This window comes from Haemorhous mexicanus, chromosome 20, assembly GCF_027477595.1.
Source record: "Haemorhous mexicanus isolate bHaeMex1 chromosome 20, bHaeMex1.pri, whole genome shotgun sequence".
In the NCBI taxonomy this organism is placed as follows: domain Eukaryota; kingdom Metazoa; phylum Chordata; class Aves; order Passeriformes; family Fringillidae; genus Haemorhous; species Haemorhous mexicanus.
In genome coordinates, this window is record NC_082360.1 from 12,162,810 (window position 1) to 12,182,785 (window position 19,976).

General features: G+C 42.2%; 2 protein-coding genes across 9 annotated transcripts in view; one reads left to right on the forward strand and one right to left on the reverse strand.

Moving 5' to 3' along the window:
* Nucleotides 1-7,192, reverse strand: part of CCDC57 (coiled-coil domain containing 57) — a 28,842-nt gene extending 21,650 nt beyond the window's left edge. For 2 of the 5 annotated variants that reach the window (XM_059864164.1, XM_059864166.1), the window contains exons 1-2: nucleotides 6,994-7,192; nucleotides 6,298-6,466 (exon numbers count right to left, since the gene is read on the reverse strand). The gene's annotated coding sequence lies outside the window, so the exon portion shown is untranslated. Of the gene's footprint in view, nucleotides 1-4,030; nucleotides 4,168-6,297; nucleotides 6,467-6,993 lie in introns of those variants that run through there. The other 3 variants (XM_059864161.1, XM_059864162.1, XM_059864163.1) reach the window with 3 other exon arrangements.
* SLC16A3 (solute carrier family 16 member 3) overlaps nucleotides 1-19,627 on the forward strand; it is a 44,769-nt gene extending 25,142 nt beyond the window's left edge. For 3 of the 4 annotated variants that reach the window (XM_059864167.1, XM_059864170.1, XM_059864171.1), the window contains exons 3-6: nucleotides 13,797-14,041; nucleotides 14,493-14,636; nucleotides 14,980-15,747; nucleotides 17,055-19,627. In XM_059864167.1, coding sequence (XP_059720150.1) covers nucleotides 13,819-14,041; nucleotides 14,493-14,636; nucleotides 14,980-15,747; nucleotides 17,055-17,341 — 1,422 coding nt within the window. In that variant the 5' untranslated portion in view covers nucleotides 13,797-13,818 and the 3' untranslated portion in view covers nucleotides 17,342-19,627. Of the gene's footprint in view, nucleotides 1-7,284; nucleotides 7,432-13,796; nucleotides 14,042-14,492; nucleotides 14,637-14,979; nucleotides 15,748-17,054 lie in introns of those variants that run through there. The other variant, XM_059864169.1, reaches the window with a different exon arrangement.
* The last annotated feature ends 349 nt before the right edge of the window (nucleotides 19,628-19,976 follow it).

Sequence of the window (19,976 nt, forward strand, 5' to 3'; positions counted from 1 at the left end):
ATTGATAAAATACAACTGAAAACAAGAGAATGAGATCGCAAGGGATTTTGTCTAATTGATACAAAATCATGTTAGATTAGGGGGAATAACTGCAGGAGATCCAGTGGCAAGGATGGAAGATGTGCTTCTTTAGTTGTAAGCAGAAAAAATTGAGGTAACTTTTTCTTCTCCAGTGTGGTAAGAGAAATTGTGTGTATTAGATGATTGGCCTTATGCTTGTGGACAGCAGCTAACCAGCTTTAACATTACAGCTCAACCACAGAATGCACCATAACTTCCAAGCCAGTTATCAAATATTCTTCCAGTTCTCACACTTCTTCGGGTAGGTTCATAAACTGTCTTTGGGAAGCCCATGAGAAAAAGAGTCCTGGATGAAGATTCATTATTTTAGCAGGACTACTATACTGAGGGCAGCGAAACTTGGATTGGCAGGTATTGGGTGGAAGACACAATTGCTTAACAGTACCACTTCCATTTATATTATAGATTGGTTTGGTTGCCATAACAAAAATTAGGTGTTCCAGTTCTAAAAAGTAAACACATTCATATGTAAATTAGTAAAAGGAATTCCAATATCAGATATATTTATACAAAGACAAAGAAGGAAAGTTTTGTTTTGCTTTTAAGTTTGTTATATAGAAAGAGGTGGTATAATGCCTCCCTAGGGTATCACAGTTGATGATAATATTTCACTGTTAGTAAGATGATCCTTTTGTGGTGAAATATAGGAATATAAGAAGGAGAAGGGGGGAGGGGGGAAGCACCTTGTAATTAGGAGTATGAAAAACAATGTACATTTATTCATCTTGCCTAAGGCTACCTCTGCTTTCTAGATGCTGACATTTCCTATAGTTTCAAGCTTAACAAATTTAGCAGTGTGCTTACTACATAAAATAATGTTACACACTCTCACATTCCTAAACATATTCTAAGCAATTCCTTACAAGGGGTACCTGTCAAACAAGCAAAGCAACAGCTACTGCACAAGCAAGGCATAATTCTCAAAAACTGTAATTACAAATGTAATCAATTTTTAGAGAAATAAAACAATAGACCAAAAAAAAAAAAAAAAAGCTTATACAACTATAGCAATGCTAAACCAGAACATGCTAATTAAAAAAAAAAAAAAAAAACCACTGAAAAAATGACTGCTAGATGTCACTACAGCAACACAACATTGCTTGTCCAACATTCTTACACCAATTTCTGTCATCAGCCTCTGCCAGTTCTTGAATCTTTTACTCCATGTGAAGTTTCAGGTTCACATAATCCTCATGCACACGACCTATGTGACTATTCTTAGAGCTAACAAAAATAAATTTACATTAAAAAGCATGAGGGATCCACATAAAAAACTTTTTTAACAATAACATGTAGCTATTAATAGAGGATGCTGTAATTTCCTAAAGAAACAGGCACCATAACATCTTTCCCCATGAGTTAGTGGAAATCAATTATAACAGTATATGTTATTTCCCAAAAAAATCCTTCAAAAGGTTAGTTGCATACAGAATATAGAGGATCTTCTAAAAAGTAGTGCAAGACTTCCACTTAAGTGTAACTGAGTTCCTCCTCCACTCAAAATTTTCTGTTACATAAGAAAAAATTTGCAAAACAGGGGCTGACCAGCAGAAATCTGATCTTTTAGATACATTTGAAAATAGAAGTAGCTCTGTCTCTTTTCCCCTCCTCTCCCAATATTTTTAATTGCTATCAACAAAAAAGCTTCTCTGCAATCCAGTGAAAGAATACCAGTAACGCCAGGATTTCAAACGAATCTGAGGAGCTGATAGTGCTATCAAGACCAGTAAGTTCTCTAATGATACACTGAACCTTTAAAGCTCTACATTAATCCCTTAAAGACTTAACAGGTTTGCTGTTGCCGGTCACACAGCCAAACAAACCTATATTGATATCGTGCTGTTCTGCAAACTTCTATTTACATTCAACTCTGTATTACAGGGGTTTTGTGTAGCTGACCGTTGCAATTGATTAGATAAGACTGATCATATAATACCTACAGAGTCAAAACTCTGAACTAAAACTGGAGAGTAACAAACAGCTAAATGCATATTCACTTTCACATTCTGCTAGATTTTGCTTTTAAATTTACACGTCACCTGAAGTACTCTGAATCCTATAGCCAGCACTCATGCATACAAACCAAGCCCATCTGAAGTGCTGTCTCAGTGTAGTCTAGACATACATTTTTGCACCTCCCTTGCTCACCCCAAACCCTTAAGGGCAAGGCAGATCAGAAGAATGACTGCTGTACTGTGATCAGTATCCAGCTCAGCCTGGCAAAGAGGCAGTTGCTGGATTTAAGAGACTCAAATTCTTGCTTCCAATCCCAAAGGATATGCTCTATGTGAAACTCCTAAACTGGCTTTAAATGAATTTGCATACACACCACATTAACATCAATCATTTAGTAATCTTTGATGAATTCCAGAGTCTTGACCAGATCACCCACAATAACTAAAAAAAATTATTTAAAACTTACCCAGCCATCTCTACATTATAAATGTAGTTGGACCCAGCACAGTTTACAGCATTTTACAACAATTGCCATTTTAAGCAGAGAATAATCCCAAAGAGACTGTTATTCTGAAGACAGTAATTAAATTGAACAAGAATTATATGCAGACAGAACAAGAAATGTGTTTATTCCCTCCACCCTGCTAGCTGCACACATATTTACCTTTTCTTCGAGTTATGTGTGACGAGTCAAGGCACAGTTCAGCCCTCTCTTTTATTAACAATATTAACTGCTGCATCCCATTTGTCTGCTTTTAGTTAAAAAGAAAATAACCAACAGAGAGAGCCTGTGCTTTTACATGCAAAACCCTTTACTTGCTTCACATCCACCTCTTCCTGTTGTTTATTCTCCATATTTGCCTCTTATCTGATTATAAATTCTGTAGAAGAAAAAAACCCATAATTTTTAAGCAGTATGGATGCTTTAAAAAAAAAAAGTAATTTCTGTTCAGCTCTCTCCAGAGATTTGGGAAAATATAGCTTCTCTCACTGTACAGTATTATTCTGTGTCACTGGTTGCAGATAATCCCTTCTGAATAACCACAGGGATGCAGAGAACAAATCAGACAAGCATGCCTTTCAAATAGTGGCTCTTTAATCTCTTTACATGAGAGATTTTCAGACCAGAAAATGCTATGCAGTATCTCTATGCTAAAGGATGTTATAATTTAAATGACATTTTTCTTCACAAACAATCTAGACAACTCCAGTTCTCTAGGATCGAAAAATGAGTCACTGATCGTTGGATGTGAGAAGTATAAAAAAATTCGATTTTACTCTTCCCAGGTATACCGAGGAACAAACCGTGCTAAAGGACACAATGATCTGATGGTCTTTCAATTCTGCTGGCCAAGACTTCATATTTATCCCTAAGTTAATTAAAATAGTGTTTGCTCTTCATATTCTGATTCTTGTTGGCAATGTTCAAATCACACGACCGTGCACAGATAGTGTAAGCAATATCTTCTTCATTTGGGTAAGGAGAAGTAGATGACTTTTTAAGAAGTCACTATTATGGATATTCATGAACAGTACTGCCTCCCTGCCTATAACATGCAACACTGAAAGATCTGCTTTCAGTATCACACTTTCAGCTACAGTTGTTCCAAATGGACCAGGCAGCTACCACAGTTAAAAAGATTAACTAAATTTGAAGTGCGCAGAGGGAGGAAAAGACAATCGGGTGTCGGCAAAAGACAACACTGCCAAGGGAACTGGCTGGCAGGAAGCAGAACCCACAAAGAAGGATTCCACGGAGGGCTCTGAGGGTCAGATGTTCTGAGGCAGAAGAGCAGATGGCAGGCAGACGGTCGAGGTCAAACCCGTTAGATGTAGGCAGTAGAGAGGAGCGCAAGATAATGCTTTGGACTCAGGGACGGCACAAGAGAGGGCACTTAGCAGGAAGGAAGCAGAAAAGAAAGACAGAGGGTCCCCAGAGAGAGAAAAGGGCGCGAGGTGCGCAGGCGACTCATCGGGGGCTCCGAAGGACAACCTGAGGCACAACGGGATGCCGTGCGACCGCACTGCCTTCCCATGGAAAAGCCCAGTCGCGACTGGCCTCCTGGCGGCACGGAGCTCCGCTCCGCTCCGCTCCCGGCTGCAGGCCGCTCGGGCCGCGGCGGGCGAGGCCGCGCCGGGGGCGGGCCCGTCTCCATGGCGCCGCCGCTCCGGGGCCGCTGCCGCTCCGGCCTCCGCTCACGGAGGCAGCGCCAGTCCCCGTCTGTCTCCCTCCTGTTTCTCAGTTCCTCGCATTGCATTCACTTCCAGGAATCCGGCAGCGTATTCTCTCCTCTCATTCTCCCCGTTCCGTCCTCACTACTCTCACACAGCAGCCTCTTTTCTGCTTCGTGTGAGCACGGGCACGCTCCTTTGCAGCCCCGGTCTCGTTTAGTAAGACCCCCTTCTCCCAAAACACAGCTAGTACTTGTCCCATACTCTCAGATCTTTCTCGTTCACTTGTCTTCCTATACATTTTGTTTATCCAATCGTTTACTATTAAACAATTTCTCCTTAGCGCAGATCAGGAAGGACACACTTTGGCCCTCTCAAGCACAGCCGTTAACGGATATGAAGAAACTTCCTGCCCTCTCTGAACTCCCACTGCATCATGTGAAAAACTCTAAAAAGCTTGGTACTTGATTATTGAAAATTGTGTCCATCAACTAAACTGCTTTACCCTGTCTAGGTGAGACAGAGGAAGATGTAACATGCAGCAGGCCTAAAGCATGATTTTCCCTTAGTCACTCTAGATGACTTGCTTCTCTGGAAGTCATGAGGCAAACTTCCTGTAATGTTCTGTCACTTTTCTGTTTTTCTAGATCGTATAAATTGCTTTTGCCTTCCAGAAACTTGAATGCTGCACCCAAATGATATCTGAAGTACACTAATTTAGAGAAGATAAAGCATTATCAGTAGTTCTTATATAATTTTCCTTATGTCATCAGAAGACAATTGTGTGTCCAGCCCCATGCCAGTTAAAGAAGGGGTTTATTTTCACCAGTAGCTATTAATGAAAATTAGAATCAGAACTAACAGTTTGATTTTTGAAATAAAGCAAGTTCCATTTAGCGAATTATAGCTACAGAATACTGCAATTATTAAAGAGATTTAGTTCATTTACTTATATGAATCACCTCTGGTTTAAAATACAATGGTGAAACCCGGCTTAAAATGATTTTCTATATCTGAACACACAAAAATTATAGTGCAAGTCCCAACATAATTTATACTGTGCAGTGGGCCCCTCAGAGCACTCATCAGAATCAGCACATAATAGGCGAATGTCTAAATCCGTACACCATTCTGACTGCTGGCATTCTTTACACCCTTATATTAGCTATTGCCTAACCTATCAACCACATTATCTTTTCAACCCTTTCTCACCCCTGCCCCCCCTTTCAAATTAGCTGCCATCTTCTCCAATGTACCTTCAATCAGCCCCTAGTCAAGTAGTTAAATGCATGTTAGTTCCCTAAATGAGTAATTGATAACTTCCAGTGATTCAGTAGTGTCCCAAACAGACAAACTTTAATGGTGAGTAAAAAAGATTACAGTCTACACAATGTCAGTTTGGGGATTGATGTTGAAATCTGAATTCACCTAGTCTGCAAGTGAATGGCCTAAATTCAGATAATAGTGGACAAAAACTGATTTTACTATTCTTTAAGATTAGCAGTGTCAGTCTTATTTGCTGTATGCTGTCTACTCAAAATAAACCACATGGCCTTGCTCATCCTCACACATCAATGTGATGAATCCTTAAGCATGTACAAACGGGTACTATACTTCAGCAAAACTGAACCAATAGCCAATGTAAACATAATATACAAGGAAAAGAAAAAAACTTCTAAGTCAAGAAAAGAGTTTCAGTTCCTGCCTTGGTATTGCATGATTTCAGCAAGAAGGTTTTAAATTGGAAGCTACTAATCTGTGCAATATCATAGTTCTCAAAAGACAATATTGTATCCTACCTGTCCTCTCCTACTTAGAATGCTAGCCCTGTGTAACTCCAGATAGGTTTATAAGAATCATATAGTCATTTAGAATTTTTTTTTTTTTTTTCAAGATCATTGAGTCCAGCTGTTAACCTCCAGGGACGGTGACTCCATCACTTCCCTGGACATGCCATTCCTATGCTTGGCAACCTGTTTGGAGACGAGATTTTTCCTTAATATCTAATCTAAAGCTCCCCTGGCACAACTTGAGGCCATTTCCTCTTGTTCTATCACTTGTTACCTGGGACAAGAGATAGATGCTCACCTTGGTACAATCTCCTTTCAGGTAGTTGTAGAGAGTGATCTCCTGAGCCTTCTTTCTCCAGGCTGAGTCTCTCCAGCTCCCTCAGCTACTGTCCAACAGACTTGTGCTCTAGACCCTTCCGTAGCTCCGTTGCCCTTCTCTGGCCATGTTCCAGCCTCTCAATGTTTGTCTTGTCATGACAGAGCGAAAACCAAACACAGGATTTAAGGTGTGGTGTCCCTCCCCTATATATTGGATTGTGTGCTAGAAGCACACAAAAGAATGGAGCCACCGACTCCTGAATTTCCTAAGCCCCAGGTAGCCATAGGAGTGCTACTTTCTGTAGTGCATTTAAGAATCCCACAACTTTCATAGATGCTACATAGCAATATCAGCACAAGAGTTTTACAATCAAACGTTTGTATGAATCCCAGTTGAGTCACAAGAGATGAATGCAGAAAGCTCATTCCATCCGGATGTAAAAGGAGGAGTATGTTATGAAATCATATTTGCAGGGAGTAGTATAATATTTACTCCCTTGGTAAGGGATAAGGAGGGAAGCCTGACTGCTGTCTACAGAATGCACAATATCACACTCAAATTTCTAAGAAGAAAGCAACTAGGCAAGGAAGCTCCTAAGCGTAATTTTCATGGGAGGAGACAATGAGGAAATTGGGATAGCTCCCGGGAAAACAGTAACGGCAGCAGAGAACAAACCTCAACCGCAGAAATCCGTTCATAAGTTGAAGTCCCCTGCTCAGGTCCTGTCCCTCGGGACAGCCAGTGCAGCATTCATGCCGGCAGGATTCAGCCCTGCGTTGCACTCTACGCAAGCAGCGCAAAGCTCGTGCTGCTGCCTTGTGAGGCCCCGGGGCCCCGCTCCGAGCCGGCGCCGGCGGAGCCGCGCTGCACGCAGCCGAGGCCCGTGCGCCGAAGAACCTGTAGCGGAGAGAGAGTCGCCGCAGCGGCGATAGGACCCAGGGCGCGCCCGGTGTGGCAGGGCGGGGCGAGCAGACCCAGACCCGCCGCGCGGGAGCGCTCCCCAGCCCGGGAGCAGACGGGCTGTGGCGGCTCTGCGTGGACACACGGGCACAGCGGGCTGCGGTCCGGCGCCAGCACCGGCATCCCCGCTCCGAGACGCGGGACGTGACTCAGGTACTGAGGCGGAGCCGTCGTGCGTGATGCTGCGGAGTCCTTGCCTGGCGCACGCGGACGAACGCCGCGGGGAGCGCGGTGTGGGGGGTCCGGAGCCGGGTGAGCCGAGCCCAGAGCGCTGGGCTGAGCGAGGGCGCTTCTCTGCGTGGGGCTCTCCGGGCCAGCGGATGAGCCTGAGCGCCGCCCAGGCTTTGGGCAAAGCGCGGCGTAAGAGTCGCGGGCTCATCCCTTGCCCAGAGGCTACGCTGGGCGCCGGTGGGGACGTGGGCACGACGCCGACTGTTCTCGCACCCCTTGGCACCACCCCACGAGGGTCGGCGGGGCGCCGTCCCACCGGGTGCGTTTCTCCTTGCTCATGGGGCCATGCGGGCGCACCTCTTAGTCGAGAAACCCGCTTTGCCGTATGGGTCGCCCAATGTCCTCAGTGCCACCGGCCTGCAAGCGCTGTCCGGGCGCTGAGCGGTGCTGGCCACCGAGCCCCACTCCGCCTGCTACGAGAGAGCGCTGCCCCCGGCTTCCCCTCTGGCAGCCGGGTCACGCCTAGGCGCGTAGTGCCGCCGGCCCGAGGGCACGTACAGTGCCACACCGGTGGCTCGTGGGACCGCCCGCGAGCTCGGGCTTTGTTTCCGCCATTCGTGGCCTCACACCGTTACTTGGGGACGAGGCTGGCTGGGCAGGGGGACAGGCTGGCTGGGCAGGGGGACAGCTTGTCGTCTCCGCTGTCCCTTCGCTACTGCTTAGCTCCTGTTTCAGTGTCGAGCCCCCGGAGGTGAATTTCGGAAATTTTTATCATAGCGGTGACGGTTCAGGTCCGTCAGAGCGAGTGACGAGCAGTCTGAGGGACTATTCCCTCATAAGGACATCGTCTCAGCCCCAGGCAGGAACCCCGTTACTCGGTTCAGCAAGCGCACTAAGAACGGCGGGGCACCCGGCCGCGGAATCGCGCGGCATCTCCCCGGTCTGCGTGAGCATTGGCTTCGGCGGCGACCCAAGCGCTCCTCGGGAGCTGTCTCGGCTGAGGGCTGCGCGGGCTACGTGCCCGCCCCGGAGCGCCGCGCGAGCGGTCGTGGCCGTGGCGACGCCGCGACCGCCACCATTGTATTCCCAAGCCCTCTCCCCCCCACACTCCCTCCCGCGCGGCGGACGCCGCAGCTCCTCTTCATCTCTTGGGAAAGAGCCTTTTTTTGACGCTGCTCGCAATCCACCTGGAGGGGTCTGCGGATTGCCTTCTAAGCAATTCTGTGGAGAGAAGAAAAAGCACAAAAAGGTGGAGTTGAATTTCAGTAATTCAGCTTCCTCACAGGCGCAGACCATTAGCACTAGTGGAAATGCACTCCTCTTGGGCAAACTGTTCAATTTTGGATGTCACAGAGTAAAGTCATGTACGGGTTTGCAGTGTTTATTTCAGAGGAAGCAGTGTGGTAGCCGTTTTAAAATGTAAATCAGAATCTATTAGTGCAGTATACCTTTTGTGGTTCAGTCAGAAGTGTAACTCAAGGTATATTATAGGAATAAAAAGGTGGCATTTTAAATTGTGACTGAAGTGGCAATTCACATATCTCAATGTGTGACACCCTATTATGCAGCTGCACTGTCCCAAGTGATCGTGTCAAATAACACCTCTGAGCCAGATGATCTTTTCTCACTATATTCAGCTACATGTGCTCATCTAGCTTGAGATACAGTTCATGTGCATGTAAGAACTTTATATATTAGGGTAGTTCCATTATAGTCTGCAAAAATAAGCACAGATGCCCAGCTGGTGACAGAACTAGACCCTTAATTACTATTTATCTATCTCTGTCACTTTTTTGGTTTTATACAGAACAATATAAGGACACTTCTTCACTATAAGCAATTGTCAAGCATTAATGTTTTTCTAAAGCTTCAATATATTGCAAAGCCATCACAGCTGCAGGGCTGAAATTAATTTTCATGATTGTAAGTTGTTCCTAAGTGAAGTTGGGATTCTGCAACTTTTCATGATATAAAACAGAACAAGCAAATAAATAGTCACAACTTTCCCTACAGAGCACTTTACCCAGATAAGAGAATTTAGACTGGTTATCGTTATCTGCTATACATAAAATTGCAGTGTGAATTTACTGTCAGTGAGGTCTGCTAATAACTTGTGATGAGTGTTACTCACTGTGCAGCAGCAGTGAATAGCTGTTTTGAGGCTAAATGGGGACTGGAGAATGATTAATAGTCAAGATTTGGTATGGAACATCACTTGTAGCTACAGACAGCGCAGAATTATCCTAGTAGTTCCAAGACGGAGATGAGAGAATGGTGAAAACTGGCAAACCCATAAGAAAGGCAGCAGATCTGGAAAAATTGTCTCATTTGAAATGGAGGAGGCCAAAATGGGACAGTGGAAGTCACTGTGGGGCCTTGCAGGGAGGACAGGAGGTCAGGATAGGCATTGATAAATATGGTAATGATTTTGTAGGGAACAGAAGTTAGCAGCAGCCTTTGGAATGAACATATAATTCAACTGGCTAATATTTAAGCAGGTAAGCCACAGGAAATGCACTAGTGGGTTATACCAGTGGCCCATCTAAATGGCTTCTATGAGGTACCGAAGTTGTAATAAAATCTGATTTAAAGATTTATGCATTTGTACGTTAGAGAAGCAGGAAGGAGTTAAAGTCATGCTGAATAGGCAGATGTCAGTGATGTCAATACAAAGGGTAGTTGTTCTGTATGTAGAGGGCTACCATAAGGGTCTGGAGAATATTTAAATAAAATTTTTTTTTTCAGGAATAATTTCCTGAAAAATTTCAGTAGAGTGGGTTAGTCTTAGGAATCCTCACTTAAAATCAAGAATAACATGTATATTTTGTTTAATCTGCTTAGATTTTAATACCTTTGGGCAAATACTGGAAGTTTATAATTCCTATTAACACAACATTAAGCAGCCTATACTTTTCAAGGTATTCATACCCCCAGCATCCTATGAAGAGAGAAATTATTTTCTTTGTTTCACAGATAAGAAAAACTGAAGGAGGATGTCTACATTACTCAGCTTATACCATCTTCCCTATTTTGTAGTTATACATTTCTCAGCTGGGTGTGGCTCCAGACTGAAGTCTAGGCTGAAATGGGTTCCCTACTTGGAAGATTATGTTCTATTTTTGATAACCATCTTTTATTTGTATCATAGAAATTCAAGGTTGTGTAGATTTCAGCTGTACTTAGAAGAAATTAATTATTCTTGAAAATTCCTGAAATTAATTCTTCTTGAGAACATGAAGTTCTCAAGCTGTATAGGTCAGTGTAGATGCTCATAAATGTCCTTCCTACCCACACTGCTGACCATGAAGTACAGCTATGTTGCCAATAAGAGTAGTGGCTAAACGCAAATAATAGATTGTTGCTTTTTCTAGCTGCCTCTTTTTATAATACATCATCCCAGAAACCACGCCATCACACCACTCACAATGCTACCTAATATTTCCTCCTAACTGAGTCTATATTAGTTTCCATGACAACAAAGAAGATAATATCAGGAAGATGAAACCCCAGATGCTACTTTTGTTTTGCACATTACCAAAGCAAGAACCCATTCATGACAGAAGGAATCTAGAATAAATACTGACAATACTGTTGGGTCTGTTGTGGAGATATGAAACTGAGCTGCAGCTAGTTAAATGTAATCCTTTGCCTCTAAACAGGGCTGAGCTGGCAAAAGCAGAAAGCAAAACAAGCTGTTGCAATAGTTAGGCAGTAGCCTCCTATCTTAGCAGGCTTTGATGGCATCCCAACACTGTAGCAAAATCCTAAGTTAAAATTTTGCCAGTGCAGATCTACCACAAGCCTGCCTTTTCTAAAGGTGGTACCCCTCGTTTATACATTTTGCAAAGGAACCTCCGCACTACTTCCTTATTATTTCCCATTCACCTCTTAAGGAGGTGAATGCAGTCCCAGCCTAGCAAGGAACACCACAACAGGATGAAGTACATTCTTGCTGTGTTTATGGAAACAGGGTTCATTTAGTTCTGGTTAATGGTCTTTTTATTTTGATATGTTAACATGAACAACCAATGGACAAAACCAGATTAATAACATTGATTGTAGAATCATAGAGTGGTTTGGGTTGGAAGAAACCTTTAATCTCGTTCCAACCTGCTGTCATGGGGACGAACACCTTCCATCAGGCCACGTTGCTTCAAACCCTGTCCAACCTGGTCTGGAACTCTTCTAGGGTTCAGACAGCCACAGCTTCTCTGGGCAACCTGTGCCAGGGCCTCATCACCCTCAGAGTGATGAGGGTTTAGAATTTCTTCCTAATACCTGATCTAAACCTTCTGTCAGTTTGAAGCCATTCCCCCTTGTTCTATCACTGCATGCCCTTGTAACAAGTCCCTCTCCAGCCTTCTTGTAGCCACTTCAGACACTGGAAAGGTGCAATAAGGCTTCCCCAGAGCATCCTCTTCTGCATGCTGAACCATCTGAATTCTCTCAGCCTTTCCCTTTAAGAGAGCTGTTTTTGAGGCATGTGTGTGCAAATATGAACTACTCTTGAAAGGATGGTGCTTGAAGATCTGGTGTGCCGGCTTATGGTGATTTTTAGCAGATTGTGGTAGTAGACGTGATGTAAAGAAGAGTAAATGGATATTACTGTGTGTTTCCCTGTAGACCTATTTTTATGAAATGCTGGAAAGTAGGCCAGGTTCCCTCACATCAGCAAGTCTACCTCTTTCATCACAGCAAAACATAAAACCGTTTTAGAGACTGCTCCTCATGGCAAAGATGGTAAGCTCTGTAAGGCAGGTGCAACAGAATGTGTCTCTTACAGGCTGACTTGCTCTGCTGGGCATGGAAGAGCTCAAGAACGGCCAAGAAGGAGGATGTTTCCCTCTCCTGCGGGAGCACCGGGCTCCGGCAGCGGCGGTTGCGAGCGCTGGGCGGGGGTGCGGCCCCGGCTCCGCCCGGACCGCGCGCGCAACTGGCGGGCAGCGCCCGCCCCCGCCCGGGAGTCACGTCCCGCACGTCTCAGTGCGGCGGCCGCGCGCGCCCTGCTGGGGCATCGCCGTGCGGGGTCAGGCGGGGCCGCGGGCGGGGCAGCTCCGGCAGCCTCTGCCCGAGGGTCGGAGTGCGGCTGGGGGAGCCGGCTCTTCCTCCGTGCCGCGTCCGCACCAGGCGCGGCGCGCCGCGTGCCGAGTTGACTTTTCTCCCTCCGAAAATCTTGGACAGTTCTCTTCTGGAAGGAATAAGCGTGCTGCCAAATAGTTCTTAACGGTGTTTCTCCTCAAAGTCACTCGCCGCTTCATATGGCATGGGTGAAGTTTGCTATTGGGGTTCAGCCCTGTTAGGTCCGCAGAAGCTGCCTTATAATAACTTTGCTGCAGACGTAGTAAAGGAGACTGTCCCAGCCTGTGCGCAGAGGTGAATGCCGTAAGGCACTGAATGTCCCCACCCAACACGGTATAAGCAGTCTGGAGAGACTGCCAGTTGCTATTTTTCAAGAAAGCATGCTCATGTATTATTACTAACTTTGCGTTGCTATTAGATGGGTAATGGAGACCAAGGAAAACTGCCCAACCCTTCCCCCAATATTTTAAACCTTCACTTCAAATGAAATGTTCAGAGAATTTGGAAGTAGCGTGAGTGACAATACTCCCTGAAGTGCTTCAATTTTACATCTTATTCCTGTTTTTTATACATTTGAGTTGAGATTAATCAAATATTACTTTTTCTTACTGATCATGTAGTAACAACAAGGAGAAATATTTGCTTCAGGCAGGCAGCTGTACTGATCATTGCTTCAGTTACGAACTCCCAGCATCCACAAAAACGGCTCTTGGGGATTTTCATTGCAGTTTAGCATTTGAACTTGATGTGTGAAAAATGATAGCTCATCATCATCTCAAAGGGATCTTTCTATCTTTTCAAGATAACAGCGTATCAGGGCTGTACAGCTGTCCTCAGTGGGGAATAAAAAATCTGGGTGTTTAGTCCACCATTTCACAGAGCAACAGGTCTCCTAAGTGACTAGGCCAGGGGCTTCATGTAACAAGGTCTTATATAAAAAATCCTGCAGACTTTAATGCAGAAATTATTACATATTTGTGAAAGTCAGATACACCCCTGAAATGCTGTTATGGCTTCAGTTTTTTGATGAAGCAGTGCTTTGGATGAAATCCAGCTCTGACTTTGAGAGCTGTGCAGGGCCATTAATTTAAAACTCAGTTATGTGCATCGCAATTTCATGTACTTTTGCAAGCTTTGTAAAAACTAAACTCAAACAAGAAATAGTTAAAATTGCACTGCATCTTTAAGACTTTTTTTTTAAGTAGTTCCATGCCTTAGTTTAAATGGTAATGCAATTTTAGAGATACTAATTGCTTTTTGTTTCTTAGGGAACACACAAGCTTCTTCATCATGGGAGCTGTAGTAGCTGATGATGGTCCATCAGGTGTTAAAGCCCCTGATGGAGGCTGGGGCTGGGCTGTCCTTTTTGGCTGTTTTATCATCACAGGATTCTCCTATGCCTTTCCTAAGGCAGTTAGTGTCTTCTTTAAAGAACTTATCCGGGAATTTGGCATTGGATATAGTGACACTGCATGGATTTCCTCCATTCTGTTGGCCATGCTTTATGGAACAGGTGAGTAGTTATCTGGTTTTGAAACAGTATTTTGTCATACAATTAACTTTGTAAATCTTACAGCCATTTACAGTCTGTATCATTACTTGTGTGCAAATAAGGCATTCCAAGGAAGAATTACTAATAATCAGTTTATTTAAAATTATGTCTTTGTAAGTCAGTAGTTGCTAAAGATGATGAAAAAGAAAAATCACAAGGCACTACGAAGACAAAAAAGATTGAAGTATTTGACTACAGAGGAAAGGACATTTTTCCTGATTGGCCTGACTTTATGGACAAAGTACAAATCAAGTCAGAATCACTGAAGTTGGAAAGACCTTAGACCTTTAAGATCATTGATTCCTGCCTTGAACGTTGCACTTTGAAGTCTACCAAAGGAATACAAAGTATCAGAAAATCAGTTGCAAAAGTTGGTTTATTGTAGCAACCGTCACTTGCTTTTCTTGCCTAGGTCCACTTTGTAGCGTATGTGTCAATCGCTTTGGTTGTCGCCCTGTCATGCTGGTGGGTGGCCTTTTTGCTTCAATGGGGATGGTGATAGCTTCCTTCTGCACAAGCATCGTTCAGATCTATCTAACTGCAGGTGTGATTACCGGTAAGTACTATGCTGCAAATGAGTTCACTTAGGTCTTAGCTTTAGGCTGAAGTTTTGTTTAAGTGAAATATACCCAAAGCATAAGGATCACTCAAATTGGGCTTTTATAAAGATGGCAGATAAATGTGGAATTAAAAGGTCATTTATTTTTGTTTATTAGCGTGACGTGTAATCATAAAGTACAATAATACTATGGGGGTAAAACACTTTATCTTACGATTCTTTTGTCCATTTGGAATAAAACTGTTTTCTCTTAAGTCATGAGTCAGAAAAACAGTAATTAGAATATCTTTAACAATGATATTGTAGGCCAGTATTAATTTTTATGTACCCTCTACTACAGGTTTGGGTTTGGCACTAAACTTTCAGCCTTCACTCATCATGTTAAACCGTTACTTTGACAAACGCCGGCCCTTAGCCAATGGGCTATCTGCTGCTGGGAGCCCAGTGTTTCTTTGTGCTCTCTCACCGTTGGGGCAGATACTACAGCATGAGTACGGTTGGAGAGGAGGATTCCTTATCCTGGGTGGGATGCTGCTCAACTGCTGTGTATGCGGAGCACTAATGAGACCTTTGGAGCCACCCAAAAAGGCTGAAGCTACCAAAGAGCCAGCTGAGAAGAAAGTGAAGAAAAAACTTCTGGATTTCAGTGTGTTTAAAGACAGTGGTTTTGTAATCTATACGCTAGCAGCATCTATCATGGTGCTTGGCCTCTTTGTTCCCCCAGTGTTTGTTGTGAGTTATGCCAAGGATTTAGGGTATCAAGACACCAAAGCAGCTTTTCTTCTGACTATTCTGGGATTCATTGATATCTTTGCTCGCCCAATCTGTGGAATGGTTGCTGGTCTTAAATGGGTTAGACCACGCTGTGTCTACCTCTTCAGTTTTGCTATGATTTTTAATGGCTTTACAGATCTCATGGGCTCTATGTCTGCTGATTATGGTGGACTGGTGGTCTTTTGCATTTTCTTTGGCATTTCTTATGGAATGGTAGGTGCTCTTCAGTTTGAAGTTCTCATGGCTATCGTTGGTACGCAGAAGTTTTCCAGTGCTATCGGTTTAGTGCTCCTGGCAGAAGCTATGGCTGTTCTGATCGGTCCACCATCAGCAGGCAAGTATGCCATTTAGCTCAGAATTTAAAATTGTGCACATTGCATTCAGTACACAAAATATAAGGGAGCTGAGAAAAAGATGCGAGTCACTCGAGAAATGCAGATTGTGCTAGTGTTGCACCTATGTCAAAGGCTTTCTGCAGTTACACTCTGAAATCCTCCAAGAAGGGATGGAATAAACCTTTTCCTTCTTGGATCTATTTCAGGATTGGTCAAATTGCCATCTAGAGATGCTGCTATTTCTCCTCTGAAACCCCGCACTGAACTTATTATTGGTAGATAGCTGACTGGGATTCAGAATATGAAACCTGTCAATTTTGTTTGGGAAATATTAGGATACATTCTCTATATCCATGGTAGCTTTGGAGGAGGAAAGAAAACATCTGAAGAAGAAAAAAAATCTTACAAGGAGGACTATAAAACTGAACTGATTTAAGGAAGGTAGAGTGCTTCTATTGCATGTCTTACAACCCAAGAATAAGGGAACATTCATTAATAGAAAAATTCATTAATTCATTAATAGAAAAATTCATTAAGTCAAAATACAAATTAATTATTAATCAAAGAACAAACATTTTACAGACCTTGAACTGAAACACACTTTCCCTCCCAAAACCCACCAGTTCACTGCTATAGAATGTTTACTGTTTATAACAGACAGTAAAAACATCAAGTATTTTTATTTTGACAGAACCCCCTTCATGGGAAAACCAGTATTATGCATTACTTCCTTCAGTCTTCAGGTTTGGAGAGGCACTTCCTTCATATCCTCCCACCCGTTCTTTCACATCCACCGAGTCCTGTAAAAATTTACCTTTACCAGTGTCAGAATTAGCCAGTTACTCCAGACTAACTATTGAATAAGATTTTAATTTCAAGCAGGCAGTGTACTACCCGTGTAGAAAGGTAAATGAAATTGGGAGTAAGAGGATAACGATGATCAGATCATGATACAGAAGACACAGATACCATCCATGGATGCACACATTTTTATCTGAAATACAAAGCATGTGTATGATCTTTTGCATCTGGAGGCGAGGCTGGTTTTATTTCAGATGAACTGCATGCCTTTGTGTGCAGCAGACTATGTGTTTCGGTATCTCATGTAGTGTCAGTGACTGTTAAACTGAACTGAAATAATTGGGAAATATTTTGTTATAAACTTGTTTTAATCCTATTTCAAAAAACTTGGTTAGGTAGTCATGGTGATTCTAGACAGGAAAGTCAAAATGCTTTAAAAAATCAGAAAAATATTCACTGCAAAATAATCACTTTTGTTAATTACCTGGAATGTTGCCTTTTTCAGGAAAACTCCTGGATGCAACGGGGAGGTACATGTTTGTTTTCATTATTGCTGGAATTGAAGTTACCACCTCAGCCCTTGTACTGGCCTTGGGAAATTTCTTCTGCATTAAGAAAAAATCAGAAGAACCACATACAAGAGAAGAAGCAGCAGAACGAGAGGAATTAAACAAATCTGAAAACAAAGCTCCTGAAGATGCCAAAGTGGACTCTATTGAAGTGGAGCAGTTTCTGAAAGATGAGCCTGAAAAAAATGGCGAAGTTGTAACTAACCCAGAAACATGTGTGTGAGCATGATAAGGAACTGAAAAGTGTTTAGAAATGAAAGATTTTCAATGCTATTTATTTTAGAAACAGAAATAGTTTAGGGCTGGGCCATCTGCTTTAGTAACTGGGGGCTAGTCAGCTCATCAGGTCTCTTTGGAAGCTGATTAGCTAGACAACATCTTACCAGAAAAACAGCTTTATTGGTAAAAGGTGGAACACTGTGGTTATACATTTTATGTAAACTAAAAAGCTTTTATGAACACAAGTAGGGTCTTGCTATGCATCACCAGAAACCGCTCACTTGGAAGATACAGAAAAAGCGTATTTTTAGAAAAGTGGAATTATATGTATGTTTTCAGACAATATTGATGAAATTGCTGTGTTGTGTGGCTAAATATAATTTCCCTATGTTCTCTGTGAAGGGAAAAGACTTTGAGATGGATAAAAATCTCAGGAACTTAAAGGCCTCCATTAGGTTTTTGAATTTCTTACCTTTTTAGATTTTTTTAGATTAATTGGCTCAGCCCTAATTTAATTTTGATAATATCTGTAACTTTGATTTCTATAAATGCATTTCTGCCTAAACCTGTAACCTTTGCAATCATCATCTGGAAATCCTGTTTTTGGAAAGGCACATTACAGACAGTGTCCTCAGCACATCACACAAGTGGTATTCCAAGACAGTACTTAAAAAAAAAAAAAAAAAAAAAAAGGAGCAGAATGGACCCTGACAGACCTCAGACCTGAGGAAACAAACTTAGCCCACAATTCCATATACTGTATTCAATAAAATTTCCCTAGAGCATTGAAAAATATTACAAGTAACATGGACAAGATGATCAGTAGAATATTCTGAAAAAAGTGTCCATTTTGCATATAAAAGAAATGATGGTGCAAGTTTCCAGATGACCTACAGAGTGGGTAGACTGAGGGAAGAGATTGAACTACTTTGAAACATGTCAGTCATCCATAAAATGCAATGTTAGCATCACGGGGAGATTTTAACATGTTTAGTTTTGAGGTTTTTTTCTTCCTCATTTATCCCACTTCCCTACCCCCTGGCTTAATCTATGGAAGTTCAAAGTGCCATTCTTGCTGTTTGAGGAAACATGATAGAACTGTTCATCATTTTTATAATGGCACGGTACTGAATAGAAATAGAAGGGAAAAGAAAGGCATTGTATTTTTTTTCCAACCGAAACCACTCAAGAAATGTAGTTTTTTAAATATAAAATCATGCTACTGCATCCTATCTCTCAAATCTGCTTATAAAATGCTGAATAGGCTTTGTAACTGCAGTAACAATCTTCAAAACAGACAAAATGTAACAGATTCCATTTTCTTAGTAGTAGTAAAGGAATATTGGCTTTCAGGTGCCAAAATTGTTCTGCTTAATAACTGAAAATTGAAAGACCCTAATCCCTTAAAACTCAGTATCCACTTAAAATTTTTACCAGAAACAAAGTGCCAAAACCATGAACCATTCTCTAATGAATGGTACCAGCTTCCATTTTGGAAGTTTCTTCAAAATGGTTTTGCATTGTTAGGACAACCTTGCACAGAAATCGGAAAGTTAGAAATACCACTTTTAAAAGAAATGGATGCTGTATAGAATAAACTGAGTTTATATCCTATGTAGTGCATTATTTTAAAATCTTATTTATTTAGAGGCAGCAATTGTAGCGAATGACATTTCCCAGTTGTAACAGCTTACTTACTGAACTTAGCTCCAGTTTGCTAAAGACTAAATTGGTACTTGAAACACAACACTGATAGCTCCAGAAGGCCAGTGAAAAACAGAATCCACAGAGTAATTTATCATATCCTTGGAGGCTGCTTCAGATGATACATGAAGGCCTGATACAGCTTTCAGATTGAATTTCCCTGTTGTTTCAAAAAGCAGAAAATATAAACCTTTCCAAAGGTGAATTCCGATTCTCAGATAGCCATTTTTGTCTTACTGTGTGCTTTCATCACTGGATTTCTTTGCTAGATAATGCTATGCAGTTATCACAGAACTAAATGGTTGTTCCTTTGACCTCAGGTTTTGGCACAATTTTAAGTTTCTGTACATTCTGCAAATTGTCTAGACTGCTTTATATGTGACAGAATGTTATTTGTGCTTATCATACTGACTTTCCAGACTATGTTTAATTTTCCATACATAATACTTTTACAGTTAAGCTGGAAAAAGCTTTATGTTGTAATTTTATGTGATTTGAGACAGAAAAGGAAGTTAGGAAGACAAGGAGACACGGTTCAACAAGAAACCATAAATAATCTTGTAAGTAAAACTGGTATTCACAGAAAGGCCTCATTTGCCTATACAAGTTATTTTCTTCCACTCAAAGATCAATCACTCTGACTGGGACTGCCAATGCTCTTGTGCTGTTTTCAGCACAGGCCTACCAATGGCTTGCAGTATTTATGACAGCAGGAGATGCTTACTGAATGAGAGTGGTCAAATCAAAGGACTCCTTTATTGACTTTGAGGAAAAAAAAGGGTTAGAATTTAATTCACTAAGCAGTTTAAAAAACTATATTAGCAGTGTAAAATCTTTTATCATTTTAATTAATAGCAAGAAGCATCAATACAAAGGTGAGAAACTCCTAATGTAGCTCTCTCAGCAACATCCAAAGCGGTAGGCTTGAGTGTACT